Source organism: Typopeltis vanoorti, chromosome 2 (genome assembly GCF_054136105.1).
Source record: "Typopeltis vanoorti isolate ZY-2024b chromosome 2, IOZ_Tvanoo_1.0, whole genome shotgun sequence".
In the NCBI taxonomy this organism is placed as follows: domain Eukaryota; kingdom Metazoa; phylum Arthropoda; class Arachnida; order Uropygi; family Thelyphonidae; genus Typopeltis; species Typopeltis vanoorti.
Window position 1 is genome coordinate 108,674,951 of NC_143550.1, and position 18,236 is coordinate 108,693,186.

At 35.5% G+C, this 18,236-nt stretch overlaps 1 protein-coding gene across 5 annotated transcripts in view; it reads right to left on the bottom strand.

The window, feature by feature from the left end:
• The window catches only part of LOC150109321 (Na(+)/H(+) exchanger beta-like), a 489,491-nt gene that overhangs the window by 122,886 nt on the left and 348,369 nt on the right, over positions 1-18,236 (bottom strand). For all 5 annotated transcript variants that reach the window (XM_090412496.1, XM_090412499.1, XM_090412495.1 and 2 more), the window contains one exon: positions 3,985-4,113. In XM_090412496.1, the coding sequence (XP_090268622.1) occupies positions 3,985-4,113 (129 nt within the window). The remainder of the gene's footprint in view (positions 1-3,984; positions 4,114-18,236) is intronic.

The window sequence follows — 18,236 nt, forward strand, 5'->3', positions numbered from 1 at the left end:
AGCTGATCTTTCGTAGAACGGATAAGGGCAGCAAGTTTGCAGTGGAGCTTATATGCTGTGTGTAGGTTGTACTTTTTTAGTATCTTGGCTATTTTTTCGGATATGCCACAGTTGTAGGGTATGGTGATGGCATTTTTAAAATCTTGTTGGCGAGAAGGACGGGGAATGGGGGAGGATCTGATTTTTTTTTGATACTGTGTTCGCTGTAGCCATTGGAGAGGAAAATGCTGTGTATGTGGTTAAGCTCAGTAGTGAGGGCAGTTCCACTGGAACAAAGATTGCGGGCTCTCTTGGTAAGAGTTTTAATAATGCCATATTCTTGAGAGGGGTGGTGGTGGGAGAGTTTGTGAATGTATCTGCCTGTGTGTGTGGGTTTTCTGTATACAGTGAAGGCAAGTGTATCATTAGGCAGGCGTGTGACTAAGGTGTCTAGGAAGGGTAAACAATTGTTCTTTTCCTTTTCCATAGTAAACTGGATTCTTGGATGTAGGCTATTGAGATGACTGAGGAAGGAGTCTAACGTGTCTGGGCCATGAGGCCAAATAGAGAACACATCATCTACATATCTTAGCCAGATAGAAGATTTGAGTGGGGTTGAGTCTATGGCTCATTTTTCGAAATCTTCCATATAGAAATTGGCAAGGGGGGTGAGAGGGGGGAACCCATGGCGGTTCCCTCTATCTGATTGTAGATTTTGTTCTTCCAAGAGAAATACCCAGAGTTAATGGCAAAGGAAAAGAGATCTAAGATGTCAGAGGGAAAAACGTTTTCTAAGAGAGATAAGGTATCAGTTAAGGGAATATTGGTAAACAAAGAGAAGATATCAAAGCTTACCAATATGTCTGCATTATTCAAGGTTAAATTTTCTGTGCGGGTTTTAAAGTAGGTCGAGTTTTTTATATAGGAAGTGGACCTTCCAGTGAGGGGGGTGAGAGAGTTGGTCAGCTGTTTAAACAGTCTGTAGCAAGGTGCATTGGTGGCTCTACTATAGGCCTGAGTGGGGAATTGGGTTTGTGGATTTTTGGTAAACCGTATATTTGGGGGGGGGGGGGGAGGAGAGCGGAAAGGTTTAAGTTTTTTCGTGATATCAGGGGGCCAGGAAGATACTTTTTTAAGTAAATTTTTAATTCCTTAACTTGTGTTTTTGTGGGGTCATGTTCTAGCGGGATGCAGGTAGTGCGATCGCGGAGGATAATGTTCATTTTACGATTATATTCACTGGTATTAAGAACGACTGTGGCATTACCCTTATCCGCTCTGGTGGTGACGATACTTTTTTTCTTTCCGTAGTTTCAGGAGAGCCGTGCATTGGGCATACGATAAGTTACTTTTTGGAGGCGAAGAATGAGCAAGGATGTTGGCTACGTCAAGTCTGATGTTGTTGGCTATCTCCGATGGTCCCCTGTTCGATGTTAACCATTACATCAAGCACCGGCACTTCCTTCAGAGCAACAGCAAAGTTACGGCTGAGGCAAAGGGCGCTGATGGCATCGTCGTTGAGCCTTTTGGAAGAGAGGTTTACTACTGTCTGGAGCGGTTGAATTTGTGGTTGTGGTTTGTTTTTAACCAGGTTGCTATATTTCTTGACGTGTTTATTTTTTATTTTTTGAAATTCTCTCTGTGCGGAAGTTTCCGAAATGCCAGAGAGAATCGACCAAAGTTCAGGGTTAAGAACGGTGGAGAGCTCTGGCGGTGTTCATCACTGAGAGGGTGGCACGAGTAGAGGCGATTTGCTCGTGTTGAGAAATATAATGATTCCATGCGTTAATGATTATTGCCACATACTCGCAGACCTTTCGTGTGCCCCCAGGGGTGTGCGTACCACACTTTGAGAAACACTGGCTTATACTATTGCCTATTTCTGTTCCACCCATTCTTCTCACATACAATTCTGGTGATGGCCTTGCTGTGCATGCTCACAACACACACTGTTATTAACATTTAAAAAGCAAGCACCTCCTCCATTTGAGGATACAGCAGTAAAGCAGTTTCTGCAGTCTAGTCACTGTATAGTAAATGGGACCTTATGGTAATGTATCTGTTGGTCCTGGTCAGCTAGCAGATATTCCTACTACTGCTGCTTAATGTATCCAGCTTGTACTTGGAGGGGATAGGGTACTGCTGAAACTGCACTTGGATTCTCAGCACTCCCAACACTTTGGAAGTTGTGTGCATAAGTCCTTCACCAAATCTCTCTCTCTTTCATTTGTTTTCTTTCCTTGGTTATCTCATTCTCTTGCCTCGCTCTCTCTCATTTGTTCTCTCTCCTTGGCTATCTCATTCTCACACCCCCTCTCTCTTCCTCCCCTGCCTTCTCATTCTCATGACTTTCTGTCCTCTCTATTCAAGCTATTGGGCCCACCTACTACAATATTAGTGAATTATAGATTGCCAACCTTTACATGCAGCTGAAACTATTATAAATGCTAATTAGGACTAATCCATAAAATCTCAATATGTTCACATCTCCAGATGTCAGCAAAACAGAAAGTGAGCTTATCTACAAAGATTAATATATATTTTTACACTATGAGATTTAGTTCATAATATTGACTTTTTCTCATTTGCAGATCAGATATGAAGCTTGAAAATACACATATCAATTATAAAAATACATACTCTAAAATTAAAAACCATAATATATTCTTCTGCAATAAATCATACTTTAAAGTCAGTTATAAAAATGAATACTGTAAAAATGCATGTTCAATGTTTTAATCTCTGATCTCCTTGTTATCCTTTAATGGAGTGAGGATAGTCTTGTGAACTTCAGCATCACCAAAACACAGTCCTGTCTTATTACATCTCATAAAAAAAGATTTCTCTTCACCCTCCTAGGTTTTGATAATACCCAGGACTCCAAACATAATCAGATCTCTTCTTGGGCTGACAAACTTCTAGCATCTCTGCCACATTTCAGCCAAAGTTTCATCGGCTTCCAAAAATGTGGTGTACTTTTTCCTCTCAAGGCACTTCTCATCTATATAACTAATAATGATGTATAAATCCCAAATCAATCTAACCTCAGAATATTGCTTACATATTTGGGATGGTGCATCCCAAACATGTGAGCAATGATACTATTCAGAAATTCAGAAGAGAGGTTAATCTAATTAAGTGATAACCACCTCTCTCTCGCTCTGAATAGTATCATTGCTCACATGTTTGGGATGCACCATCCCAAATATGTAAGCAATATTCTGTCACTCACTCACAGATATTCTGTTTCTGCTTTATGTCTCTTCAATAGGTATTTCCATGGACGAACTAATTCCCATCATTTCTTTATCTTCTTCCAAAACACAGACAAGGAAGAGAAGTTGGTCATATCCTGCAACAGTCTGGATTTGCAGAGCATGCTATCAACACTAGACATGGAGTTCATTGGAACAAGACCACTTCATAAAAGTCGCTTCCTCATAGATGGCTTTATAAAGAATCACGTGAAACTTTACTCCACTCTACTAACTTAAACAGATCTGATGGTCTATGTCTTTCCCCTTTGTGGGAGATAGGAAAGATTGGCTGATTTAAAAAGTACTAACTTTATTTTGTCTAAATATATATAATTTTTTGTCAAATAAGTTAGGAAATTTACTAACCTTTTTTAGTTATCTTATATTAGCTACTTAGGTGGCATTTTTAGAATTGTCTATTAATGTTCAATTGCTATTTCGTGATCTTGTAACAATGATGTCTATGATACTTAGGCAAAAATTCTACACCAATAAAGTATTTTACGTGAGTTTTCCTCCGGTGTTATAATTTTTTTAAAATAAAGACTAAAATCCTTCAGCTGTTCAAGAAACATGTCAATAAATTTCTTCTTTCTTCTTACTCTCCTGCCCATACCCACACTTAATGTGCTATAGGTTTTGCAACCTTTCATGTGTAAGTCAGATATATATATATATATATAAACTGACAATTTACAGGTAAGAAAAATAAGGGACTGAAAAAGAATAAAGATTCTGTAAATCTTACCTGAATAAAAACTGTAAATAGGATTATGAAAAGAGTAGCTGTAACAAAGATTGGTTTATTAGGTATTCGGCCATCATCAAGCATTATGACTAGAGAAAATGCAACAGCACCCCGCAATCCTCCATATGCCTAGAATGTAAAAATATTCAATAATTAATATTTCTCAAAATAACTTACTTGTAATCTAACAATTACATTGAGTGTAACTGTTAGTTGTACACTAACAATTACACTCAATGGTCACTTTATTAGAACACTTCATGAATATCACTTTAAAACTTACTTAAGTATTATAAACCACTGCAGATTGCAACAGAATGATGAATCATCACACTGACTGCTTTCTCTGCTTCATTCCAAAATGTTCAATGGGTAGTGGAAAACATATCAAGTGCAACTGAGAAGACAACAAAGCAGATAGAATTCACTCCCATGTTTCTGAATCTACTGAACACTATATAGTTAAAGTCCTCCATAATGATCCCTTGTTTTGCACTTATCAAATCAATTTCCTTTAACAATTTCTTCTCTTCATCCTCTATATTTTGTAGCCTATAGGAACATCCCATTAAACATCCTGCCCAGTCCGCCTTTCCCTCACCATAAAACTCAAAAGCCATCAGTAATCATTTTCCTCCTTATTTTCTACCCTAACAGGGCACAACTCATCATTCACCATGATGCTCTACCATTTAGTTTACCCTCCCTATCCTCCTGCTGAAAAATGTTATACTCCTCAATTTCTATTCCTGCCAGTCCTGATAGTAATAATCTTCAGATAAACTGAGTCAAACATGACACAAACTCATTCTCTTTATTTGATGTTTTAAGGATACTTGTAACATAAAGACTGAATAATATAAGCACGTAAACACAAGAAAGATATTTAACTAACCAAATATTTCAATCTGGAAATAGCAGACCATCTTCAGTGGCACTACAAGAACAGTTTTAAAACAGTTTTTTTCCACGTTGTATATTTTTTTTTTTTAACTGTTCTTGTAGTGCCACTGAAGATGGTCTGCTATTTCCAAATGGAAATATTTGGTTAATTAAATATCTTTCTTGTGTTTACATGCTTATAGTATTCATTCTCTTTATTCTCAATACTCCTGGCATTTCTATATAGAAAATCCAGTACAGCATCAGTACTCCTATAATCATGGCTCCAGAAATACCACTTAAATCTATTGGTCACAAAAAATTTTTTACTTGCCCAAAGTTGTAGTAAAAGGTGTGTGTGTGGGGGGGGGGGGGGTGTTATTATATCAAAATGATATACAGCATCATATAATATTATTTTATTAGAATATTATATATATATATATATATATATATATATATATATATATATACATAAAAAATTAGTTTGAATGACTGTATACCGAGAATGAAAAAGAAAAGGTTTAATGTTAAGATACTACTAGTTTTGTTGACCAAATCAACTTCTTCAGGTATTACAGACAAAGAATTATATAAAATAACAGAGACATGATAAAATTAAATCAACAGATCTAGTATAAAACACAATAGTACATTTTAAAACAGGAATGCATGCTGGAGTTCCAATTGAAATTGACTACTTGCGTGAGCTGTCACAAGTGCACCAATACTGGACAGTGGCAATGTGTGCGTCAGAAAGATCTTTCTGACTTTCTCTCGTGACAGCTCACGCAAGTAATCAACTTCAATTGGAACTCTAGCACGTATTCCTGTTTTAAAATGTACTACTGTGTTTTATACTAGATCTGTTGATGTAATTTTATCATGTCTGTTATTTTATATAATTCTTTGCCTGTGATACCTGAAGAAGTTGATTTATTCAACGAAACTAGTAGTATCTTAACATTAAACCTTTTCTTTTTCATTCTCGATATATAGTCATTTAAACTAATTTTTTATAATATTATCTATCGAGTAAATATGAACGATAATATATATATATATATATATATATATATATATATATATATTATTATTATTATTATATATACAGAGGGAGAAAGAATGTTTTTAATAGAATTAAAAACAGTCAAATTCAAATTATACATAATAACTTGTAAGACCTATCATATACAGGACTCTAACCAGTCCTAGTCAAGTGGCTTGGGTAGGACTGGTTATAGACTAAAAGTGAACTGCTGTGTTTATTTACAAATGCTGAGTATCAGAAATAAGGGAGATGAAATTGTGAAAATGAGTAAAATAAGTGAAAGGAATAGAAATGGAAGGGTACAGCGCTTTTTGCGAGGATAGAAAGGACAAAGGGGGGGGGGGGGTGCTGATGATCACAAGGGAATTACATCCACAGAAGAAAACAATGGTTTAGAGGCAGTGTGGTGTGAGGTTGAGGTTGACAGGAAGAGATATTTAGTTGGATTTTGCTATAGACCAGGGAATGTGAAGGGTGGTGAAGAAATGTATAAGCAACTTGGGTTAGTGAACAAGGAAAGAGCGATTATTATATGTGATTTTAATTATGACAGTATAGACTGAAATCAAGAGATAGTATTTGGGAATAAGGAAAATTAATTTCTTGAGTTCTTGAAAGACAACTATCTCAGGCAGTATGGTGGACCAAGCTCATAAGGAGTAAGCTTGGTCCACCTTTACCACGAGTTGCCTCAGTCCTGAAGATACTTCAGGCACAAACTTTGTTTGCTTACACTTGAATAAAGGATTAAACTAAATTTATTATAGAGATAAGAGACCTTGGAGTGGTGGTTGTGGACAAGGATGAATTTCAGAGGTCACATTGTACAAGTTGTGAAAACATTACATCAGATTATGGCAATGATGCAAAGAACCTTAACTTGTAGAAAGAAAGAGATTCTGGTTCCCTTATATAAGGCCTTGTATGGATTACTGTGTACAGATTTGGTCCAGTGTTTTTCATGGTGCTGAGGATATGTTGAAAAAGGTTGTAACTGGTCTTTGGGATATGGGATATAATGACAGATTGAAGGAATGCAGTTTGCAAAGCCATTGAACAGGAGGAAGAGAGGGGATATAATTGAAACATTATGTTGGTAAAGGGCTGTTACCAGGTTAATGTTGAATTTTTTTGTAGAATGGCGGAAGGGAGTAGAACAAGTTGTATAAAGAGAGTGTGAGCAGGGACATTAAGAGCAGGTTATTGCATAGAGAGTGGTTGGTCAGTAGAATGCTTGACCTAACATTGTGATTAATGCAGACACATTATCATTATTATAGTTCAGACACCTGAAATGGAGTCTGAAGACTCATCGCAGGAGAGCCAAACTATACAGATAATCTATTATATCTCTCGTTGAACCTATTAACTGACAAAGCACTCAAAACTGACTCTGGCAACCCATTCCATTCATTCCCAACTCTCCAAGCAAAAAATATAGTTCTCACATTCCTACTAACCACACCTATATTCAACTTCCAGGAATGACCACCTTGTTCTGGCCCCCTCTAGTCAAGTGCTGAAACATTTCCCCTGCATCAATCCTATAGAATTCTTAAAGAAACTTAAATGTTTTCAATCCTATCCTCCCCCCTCTTTTTCTCCTATCAACTAACTTCTGCAATCCACACAACCTCAATCTCAGAGACCAGCCACCATATTGGTGGCTTGCCTCTGAATCTTCTCTGCTGCTTCTTCATTCTCAAGAAACCCAGGAGACCAGGCTTGAACACAGGAATCCAGATGTGAATGTATCAAGGCCTTATAAAGAGGAATAACAACTTCCTTATCTCTACTTGTTAATGTGTTCTTCAATAGCCAAGTAATCTTATGGGCTACCTTAGCAATATGTCTTCGAAACTTTAACTCTCTGTCTACCACCACTCATATATCTTTAGCGTTATCTATTTCCTGGAATACAGTGCCATCAATGTGATACACGGCTTGTAATCTATTTATCCCAAAATGTATAACTTTACATTTCTCCACATTAAACTCCTTCCTTCTTCTTCCTAACATGGATTTTAGGCCAGGTGGCCTGTCTTGGTCTCATGCCCTCTCTTTCTTGGTCTTCCGATTCTTCTTTTTCTACTTATTTTATATCTGTATAGCATTTTCGGTAGTCTGATGTTGTCCATTCAATTTAAATGTTCTATCCATTTTTGTTTGTACTGTATTATGCAGTAATTAATTGGTTTTATATTCATGGATTGTAAAATTTCTTCATTTATTTTATGATCCCACTTAGTATATCCAGCTGTTTTTCTGAGAAATTTCATTTCTTCTGTTTGAATTTGTTTTTCATCTTTCCTTTTTATGGTTCATGTTTCACTTCAATATAGTAAAGTTGGTTTTGACAAGACATTATATAGTCTGATTCTAGTGTGTTTTTGTACTAGGGATGGCTTAAATATATTATTTATTATGCCATTTACTTTGACAAAGTTTGATATTTTAGTGTCTATGTCTTTTTCTTCTTTGTATGATAAATTACATCCCAAGTATTTGAAAGTATTTACTTGTTCTAATATTTTATTATCCATCACTATTTTACATCTTAATGGGTTTATTCTTTTGAATGCCATTATTTTTATTTTTTCTTTAGATATTGTTCATATTATATTGTTTTGAGATATCATTTAATGATTTTATTGATCCTTGTAAATCATCTTCTGATGTAGTTAATACTATTTGATCATCTGCAAATAGTAGTGTATCTATCTTCATTTGTGCGCTTATTTATATACCAAATGGGTTATGCTGCTTCCAGATTATTATTATTATTAATATTAACATTTGACCTCCATGGAGTCAGAGACTCATCATGGGAGGTGCACACTATTGCACACAATGCTCATCCAACCGTGCCTTAAACTAATTCAATCTGTCTACACCCACAACACACTCAGGCAATGCATTCCACTCACCCAATCACCCTCCATGCAAAGAACCTACTCCTCCCTACTCCTAACCCCCCCCACTCTCCATGTTGGCATGATAACAACCCCTGACTAGCTCATAGGTCCCAATCATATTCCCCCCCCCCCTCTTCCTCCTATACATGAGGCTCTGCAGCTTACATTCTCTCAATCTGTCCTCATACTTCACATTCCAAAGACCACTGACTACCTTTGTGAATCTTCTCTGGCCCCTTTCCAACATATCCTCATCACCATGAAAACTAGGTGACCAAATCTGTGCACAATAATCCACATGTGGCCTGATCAAGGCCTTTGGTATTATAACCTCTCTATTTCTGCATCTCAGGGCCCTCTGCATCATTGCCATTATCCGATGTGACATCTTCACAACTTGTGCAATGTGGCCCCCCTGAATTTCAGGTCCTTGTCCACCATTACTCCTAGATCTCTCATCTCCTCTATTCCCATTAAAATTTCTTCACCAAGTGTATACTTTGCATCCCATCATTGCTTACCAAATCTCAAATCCTTACGCTTTGCAACATTAAACTGATAGTTCCACTTACCTACCCATTTATGCAATCTATTCAAGTCCTCTTGTAAGGCCATAAGATCCATTTGACTATGCATTGCTCTCCCCCAGTTTTGCATCATCTGCAAATAGTTGCATATCACTAGTTAAATCCATTCCAATATCATTAGCATGCAAATTGAACACCAATGGCCCCAAAACTGACCCTGTGGCACACCACTAGTGACCTTTCTCTTTCAGGATACTGCATCCCCATATACAACTTTCTGATACCTATCCGACAGCTAGTCACTGATCCAACTCAAAAGTCTGTTATCTAATCCCATCTGTTTCAATTTATATAAGAGCTTGTCATGTGGTAGTCTATAAAAAGCCTTTGCAAAATCTAAACACACCACTGTATACGCATCTCCCCTATCCAAGGTATCACCTTGTTATAGTACAAAGTAAGTTAGTGAAACACAATCTCCCCTTAATAAACCCATGCTGATAACCACTGAGAATACTGCTGTTATCAACCCATTTCTGTATCCTACTTCTCACCAATCTCTCCAGTACCTTCACCAACTCCAAATATACAGACTGGCCTATAATTTGAAAGTACAGCCTTATCACCACCTTTATGCAGTGGAACAATTTTACCCTCCTTCCACTCCCTTGGAACCTGTGCTATTGTAATACTTTTATTAAACAGGTATGCCAATGCTACTGCCAATTCCCTGGAACATTCCCTTAATATGTGTGGTGATATGCCATCAAATCCTATCACCTTATTGACATCAATCCTATTTATTTCCTGAAATACCTCCTGCTCACTCACAATTAAGCCATCCCCTCCTATGCCCTCTACACTTAAGTTCCTCATGATTTCACCCTGATCAGGATGAAACACGCTTATAAATTGATCATGGAATGCCTCAATAATGTCTTCTGCAGCAGTTACCATTCTACCACTTTCATCCATTAACTTCATCTTACCATGATCATTTTTCCTTCTACTTGCCACATATCTAAAAAACTCTCTAGGGTTTTTCTTTGCCTGATTTGCATAATTTTATTTATATATATGTATTGAAAAGCAGAGGAGAGAGGGTACATCTTTGTGGTATTCCTCTTGATATAGCTTCCATTCTGAGGTGTGTTCTAATTTAACTGCTATTTTATTTTCTGTATATATTTCTTTGGATTGTAAAAGTTGGTTTGGTATATTTAAATCGGCCAATATTTTAAAAAATTTTTATCTCCTAATTTTGTCAAAGGCTTTTTCATAATCAATAAAGGCCACATGTGTTTCTTTTTGAAATTCTCTTCTCATTTCTATTAATAACTTTAGAGTAAAAATTGAATCTATGCAGGATCGGCTTTTTCAGAAACCATTTTGTTCTACTAGTAGTTTGTCCTCTACAATACTGTTTAGCTTCTCTTTTAATATTCCTGTGTATATTTTATATCCTGTATTTAGCAGACTAATTCCCCTATAGTTATTGCAATCGTCTTTATTTCCTCTTTTATAGATTGGGATAACCAGTGTTATTTTCCAAGAGTTAGGAGTTTTTCCTGACATCCAAACCATATTAAAAAATTTCAGGAGTCTTTCATTAAATTTTTTACCTACATTTTTGTAGAGTTCTGTATTCATATTGTCTTCTCCTGGTGTTTTCCTATTTTTCATCTTCTTCATTGTATTTCAGTTCTAACAATGTGATATTATCTATTAGGTCATTCTTTGTTTTATAAAATTTAATTTCATTGTTCTCATCTGTCCAGAGATTTTTGGAAATAGGCCAACAATTTTTCTAAATCTACTGTTTGTAATTTTATCTTTTTTTTTTTTTATTTCTTTGTTAATGTATTTGATTACTTTATAGGTTTTGGGAGGATTGGCCTTCTTGGCTTAAATACATTCTTTTCTAGTTCTTTTACGAAATTGTTCCATATCTCTCTCTCTCTCTCTATCTCTTTATGTTTTTTTTCCTTACTCTTGTTTTGCAATTGCACTGTTTATTTTATACCCTATTTCAGCTTCTATTGTTTTGGAATTTAGCCATTCCTGGTAACTGTCTTTTTTGTTTTTATTATATTTTCTATTTCTTTGTTCCAGTGTCATAGTCCTCTTTTTCTAATCTATTTTTGCTTTATTCCTAAGCTTTCTGTTGCTGCTTTTGTGAGAATTTTCCAATTCCTCTTCTATGTCACTTGATTCATGTTTCTCTGCATTTCTGATATTGTTGTCTAACATGGGGATCCTGTAGTGCAGAAATTTTGCAACTCAGTTGATAATAATTTTCAATTTTATGTATTTTTAGCCACTTTGGTTTAAACTGAATTTTTGCTGATACCATATAATGATCAGAGTTTAATTCAAAGCCTCGATATATTCTTATGTTTAAAATTAATTCTGCTAATTTAAAATATGTGATAATGTAGTCTTCAGATTTGTTTGTTGACTACATTATCACAAATTGTAAATTAGCAGAACAAATCTGAAAGCACACCCCAACTCAACATCACCAGAGTTAAAGATCGGTACTATCAACATAAGAAGCCTGAATGGCAAAGAAATGGAGCTAGCTGAGAAATTAGATAAGTACCAGATCGACATAATAGGGTGACTCAAACAAAAAAGACAAAAACTGGTGAGATCTTTCTTAGCAATAAATACAAATTGTTATATTCAGGCAATGACAATCAAGGAAAAGAAGGGGTAGCCATAGTTTCAACATAAAATATGAGGCTCATCTTCTTGAATGGCAGGCAGTGTCGAGTAGAGTGATGTGGGCAAATATCAGAATGGGAAACTGGACAATAAGACTTATTTGTGCCTATAGTCCCACAGAAAGTTTTCCTAAGGTAGAAGTGGAGGAATTTTTTGAGGCTCTAGAAAAAGCTACTGACACAATGAAAAAGGAAAAGTTGGTCCTTGTTGGGGATCTAAATAGCAGAGTAGGAAGTGAATATCAGACTTACAAAAATGTTTTGGGAAAATTTGGAGAAAAGAGCAAAGCTAATAATAATGGCAAATACCTGTTATTCGATATTTGCTAATGGCAAATACATGGTGTTATTACTAACACCATGTTCCAACATAAAAATGTGCACAAATTCACATGGAGAGAAGAGGCATGGAATAAGAAAAGTCTCATTGACTATGTTATTGTTCATAGTGATGTTTTCTCCCTGGTGCAGGACAAGAGAGTGTACAGAGGATTTGAAATTGGAAGGGATCACTATTTAGTCTTCAGCAGGATAAAATTGAATTTCATATTGAAAAGAATGACATGTAAGAAAGTTTTAAAGCGAATAAAAGTTGAGCAGCTCTCAGATGTGAACTGTAGACTAAAATACACAAAGATTATTGAAGGAAAAATGAAAGAGTTTCAGAACAGGAACCAAACCTTGGAGATTCAGTGGCAAGCCTTGAAGAAAACCCTGATTGATTCAGCTAGAGAGGCATGTGTTGAAGTTGTCTGCAAGGATTGAAAAATTAGAACTCCATGGTGGACACAGGAAGTTAAAGAGGCAGTGAAGGAAAAGAAGAAATCACATAAAAAGTTCCTGGCAAATAAGTCAGCTTGTGCTCTTAGAGAATACAGAGACAAATGTAAGAAAGCTAAACAGTGTGTAAAACTAGCTAAACAAAAGTCATGGGAGGAATTTGGCAAGAACATAGAAAATAAATATCAAGAAGGTGGCAAAATATTCTGGAGGTTGTTGAAGAAGCTTAGGAATGGAGGAAAGAGTGCTGTAAAAGGAGTTAGAGATGATAAAGGTGAAATGAAAACAGAAGAAAAAGATATCCTTGAACTATAGAGTAATTACTTTGAAAATTTGCTAAATGAAACAAGCAGTGATGACAGCACAGTGATAAAAAACACTGACCAGGCATGCAGTCAGGAATACATATCCATACTTGAAGTAGAAAAAGCCATCAAAGGCTTGAAATGTGGAAAGGCAGCAGAAGTAGATGATATTCGACCAGAAATGCTGAAGTATGGTGGTATAAAAGTCTTACAGTGGCTGCTCTGCATAGTTCAGAAAGCCTGGACAGAGGGACGAATTCCCGATGATTGGAGCAGTGCTCTCATAGTACCCATATATAAAAAGGGAAATAAAACTGAATATGAGAATTACAGAGGTATTTCCCTACTGAGTGTTCCTGGCAAGATCTATGCAAGTATACTTGAGAAACGACTGAGAAGAATTGTGGAAGAAAAGCTGGGTGAAGAACAAGCTGGATTCAGATAGAGGCTGTCAGAATCAGATCTTCACTTTACGACAAATAGTTGAGAAAGCATGGGAATATATCAAAGATCTGTATTTAAGTTTTGTCGATTTGGAAAAGGCATATGACAAGGTGCCAAGAGAGAAGCTATTCAATACGCTACAGTTATATGGTGTCAATGGGGCATTATATCAAGCAATAATTAGTCTTTATTTGAGTTGTAAGTCAGCAGTTAGAATTGAAGGAAGTACAGGAAGATGGTTTAATGTTAAATCTGGTGTGAGACAAGGATATACATTATCCCCTCTGTTATTCATTAGCTATATGGATCACATTATGAAGGAAAGTGGTATTAAACATGATATCAGAATTAGGGATATTAATGTCAGCTCTTTGCTTTATGCGGATGATGTTATACTTCTAAATAAATCCGCTACAAGTTTGCAAGATTCCCTGACTAAATTGAATAACTGTTGTAATAGATATAGTATGAAGGTCAGCAATAAAAAGACAAAGACAATGAAAATAGGTAGAATTGTTGAAAATGTCAACTGCGTTGTGAACGGGGAACCTGTAGAACAAGTAAAACATTTCAGCTACTTAGGCACGATTTTTAGTGAAGATGGTAAATTAAATATGGAAATAGACAACAGAATCAACAAAGCTGGTATGGTAGGAAGTCAATTGAATAAATTCATATGGAATAAGAGAGAAATTAGTCGGAACACTAAATTAGCTGTATACAAGACAGTGTTCAAACCAGTTTTAACTTATGGATCTGAGAGCTGGGTCAGAAGTAAAACACTTGACCAAAGACTAGAGACCGCAGATATGAGAGTCCTGAGAAAGATTAGAGGCGTGAACAGATGGCATCAATGGCAACATCATATTAAAAACGAGAATATTAGGAAAGAACTTGACATTGTCAGCACCAAGGAATGCATTAGCAGAGCTAATCTCAGGTGGCATGGTCACTTAAACAGTGAACAGAGAGATTAGCAAAACAAATGTTCTCTGCCAAGTTGGCAGGAAAACGACCCAGAGGAAGACCAAGATATAGGTGGATTGATATACGGTACAAAGTGCCTTAGACGATAGAAATATAAGATCTAATAATGTTGGAGTCTTGACAAGTAACAGACTGATTTGGAAGAAAATTGTAGATAGGAAGTTAGTAATGATGTAAATTTTTCATGTAGTACTATCATATCCTGTACACTCCTTGAGGGTACATGGCAGGAATTTGATGATGATGATGATAATGTAGTCAATTACTGATTTGCATCCTCTGGCTGACTAAGTATTTCCTTCTGTTTAATCACTGAATTCATTACTTTCATATTATTATAAATTACAAAATCTTGCAGTTTGTGACCATTTTGATTACATGTATTTTACATGTAATTTACCTATGTTTGTTTTGTATTTTTTGTTTCCTATTCTGGCATTTAAAGCTCCTGCTAGTAGTAAACACATTAGTATTCCACATTAAACTGACACCCATTATCTTTTGTCCATACTGACAGCCTATTTAAATCGTCCTTCAAGCTCTCCACATCGCCTTGATTAACTATTACTCTACTTAATTTTGCATCATCAGCAAACAACTGAATATTTCCTTTCAGGTTATTTCCAATATCATTTATGTACAAATTAACAGTAGTGGTTCCAGCATTGAACCTTGCAGCACACAGTTACCTGTTTTTGCCTCAATTCCATTCCTCCATATACCATTTTTTGATATCTATCCAGCATAATAATTTAGTAGTCATGTGTTACCAACGTATAAACCTATCTACAAGAATTTCCTTAACTAATAATTTTTGTTTGACATTAGCAGTAACTGACACAAATTCTTTACATTTCATGTTATTTTGATAATGTTCTACTACTACTGGGCCTATGAAGTTTTTGAAGTCAGTAAATGGTTTAGTTAATTTAGCCTTATAATAGGCAGTATTAAAAGGCACTTTTTTTGGAAAGCAGCTAGAGATGTTTCTCAAAAGATTTCTGGTCAATTCTATGTTACAGCATTTTTTATTAACATTGAACTAACAGCCTCAAAAACCTTGTAGTAATCTAGAGTTTCTGTCAACAGTCCCATGATATTTTTATATGTTACAGAATGCAGTTTAGTAGATTAGAAACAGTTAAACAGTTTAAAAATCACTTGAATTCCTTGAGCCATTTGTGTTGAAAGCAGGTTCTCTAGTGTTTTTAATATCTTCTGGTCCCAAAACTTCACACTCAGTTTTACATTTCCCAAAACTAAAATTTTTTTTTACATTTCCTTTCAATTATTCATTTCTTTCTTTTATTTCATTTGTCAATATTGAAGGATGAATTTATATAACTTACTCATAAAAATAAATCAATAGGAAAGACAAATAATAAAGTTTGAGAAAACAACAGAAAATGGTAAGCATTAGCAACAGAGCCAGACTAAGTTGTTGGAAGTTTTTTCACTTGGTTATACTATAAATTAAAGATGCCAAGAAATTATATTATTGATTTAATCCTTTATCCAAGTGTAAGCAAATAAAGTTTGCTGAGCTGCCCAGTCCTGAAAATAGTTCAGGTGCAAACTCTGTTTGCTTACACTTGGATAAAGGATTAAACCAATTATATAATTTCTTGGCATCTTAATTTATAGAAGCAGACTAACTTTACACAATGTAATGCCAATAATGTGATCCAATCTCTGGCTCATCGTTGCAAGATAATTGTCATATTTTAAATAACACTATTAAAAAGCCTTTTCATCATATATGTTTAAGTGTATAATTACATTAAGCTAATTCATGTGAACTGTGAAAATATGCTTACCTCAATACTACATTACAACTGCATACCTACTTAAGGGTCAAAGAAGGTGTTGGGAATATTACAGTTGTCAGTGAAATAAATGAAAATTGGTCTTGTAAAATCAATTTTAGGATATCTTTGATTTTTATAAGAGTGGTAATGGCATGTAAGTGATACAAAATAAAATGTTGTTTGAGAATACTTGACTATTTATTTCAAAATTAATCTGCAGATGCAAGGAAGGCTTTACTTGATAACAGAGGGTAAGAGATAAATAGTGCTACTTGTTGTTATAGACTGGAATCACTTCACATTTGGGAAATTATCGTCTTTGAGAATATTTTTGTGAAATGTAACTTTTGGAAGGGACAAACAATTTACAAAGGAATTAACTTAATAAATTAATTACATATGATACTATTTCCTGGATGATATTAAATAAAACTTCTTTATTATATTTGGTGGAGGCAGTCCATGAACTTGATAGTAAATGAGATGATGTTTTAAAACAAAAAAAAATGTGTAAATCATGCAACAAAAATAAGACAATACATTTTTTAGAATGAGGCTGAATATTCACAAGCCATTTGTCTCTGAAAACTTGTGTGTGGCAAGTGTATTTCTGAAGCCCTGCCTATAATTACTATTCCTTTCTGCAGCCTCTACTCAGGTCTGTTGTATACTATAGACCAGTATTTCCCAACATTTTTTGAATCATACCCCACCTCAATGCCTCAAAGATTTTGATGCCCCCCCCCGCTGACAATAGTGAGTGTTTTGAGTATATCAGTGATGAGGTGACGAATGCAACATCATTTTCTAATTGCCCCCAAAATATTCAAATTTCCCCTCTGTGGCATATGCCCCATGTTGAGAAACACTGCTATAGACCCTCTCAATCCTTGAAGACACTATGCAGACATAAGGTCATCCATGCTATCTTCCACCCCCCCCCCAGAACTTCTATTTCCCTGCTATAGACCAGTATTTCCCAACATTTTTTGGATCATGCCCTACCTCAATGCCTCAAAGATTTTGATGTCCCCCCCCCCTCGCTGACAATGGTGAGTGTTTTGAGTATATCAGTGATGAGGTGATGAATGCAACATCATTTTCTAATTGTCCCCCAAAATATTCAAATTGCTCTCCTGTGGGGCATATGCCCCAAGTTGAGAAACACTGCTATAGACCCTCTCAATCCTTGAAGCCACTATACAGACATAAGGTCATCTATGCTATCTTCCACTCCCGGAACTTCTAGTTTCCCTGCTCGAACACACTGACTTGTCCAGTAAATAGCCTATCCAATGCCTGTATCCTTCCATGTTCAAATACAATCTGACTCTTGCATACAGCTTCCTTCTATCATCAAATCCATTCCAAGCATCTACATATTCCAAACCTATCTTCCCACACATTCTTACTATTATTTTATCCATTATCACTGTTCTTTTCCCTTCAGCTCTGCATCATACTTAGGCAATGAGATGAGATGGATAATCTCATGTTAGTGAACTGAACTTTGGAAGCTGCCATAATGAATGCAAAACACAAGATACAATGAAAAAATATTTTTAAAAAAAAACCTTTGCTACATAAATCATACATATAAACAGTAAAACTTAGTCATTAAAACTAGATATAAACAAACAAAAAAAAAATCCCCTGTAATAATAAAATTCTTTTTTTCTACCGTAACAGAAGTCTGATAGAAAATTCACCATTCTTGAAAAAATAAATAAGACATTTATTAATATACCGATGGATTTTTAACCAACTTTTTCAGAGCACTACAACTTGTGATAAAAGACTTATAATTCCTAACTTGCTACCCTCTAA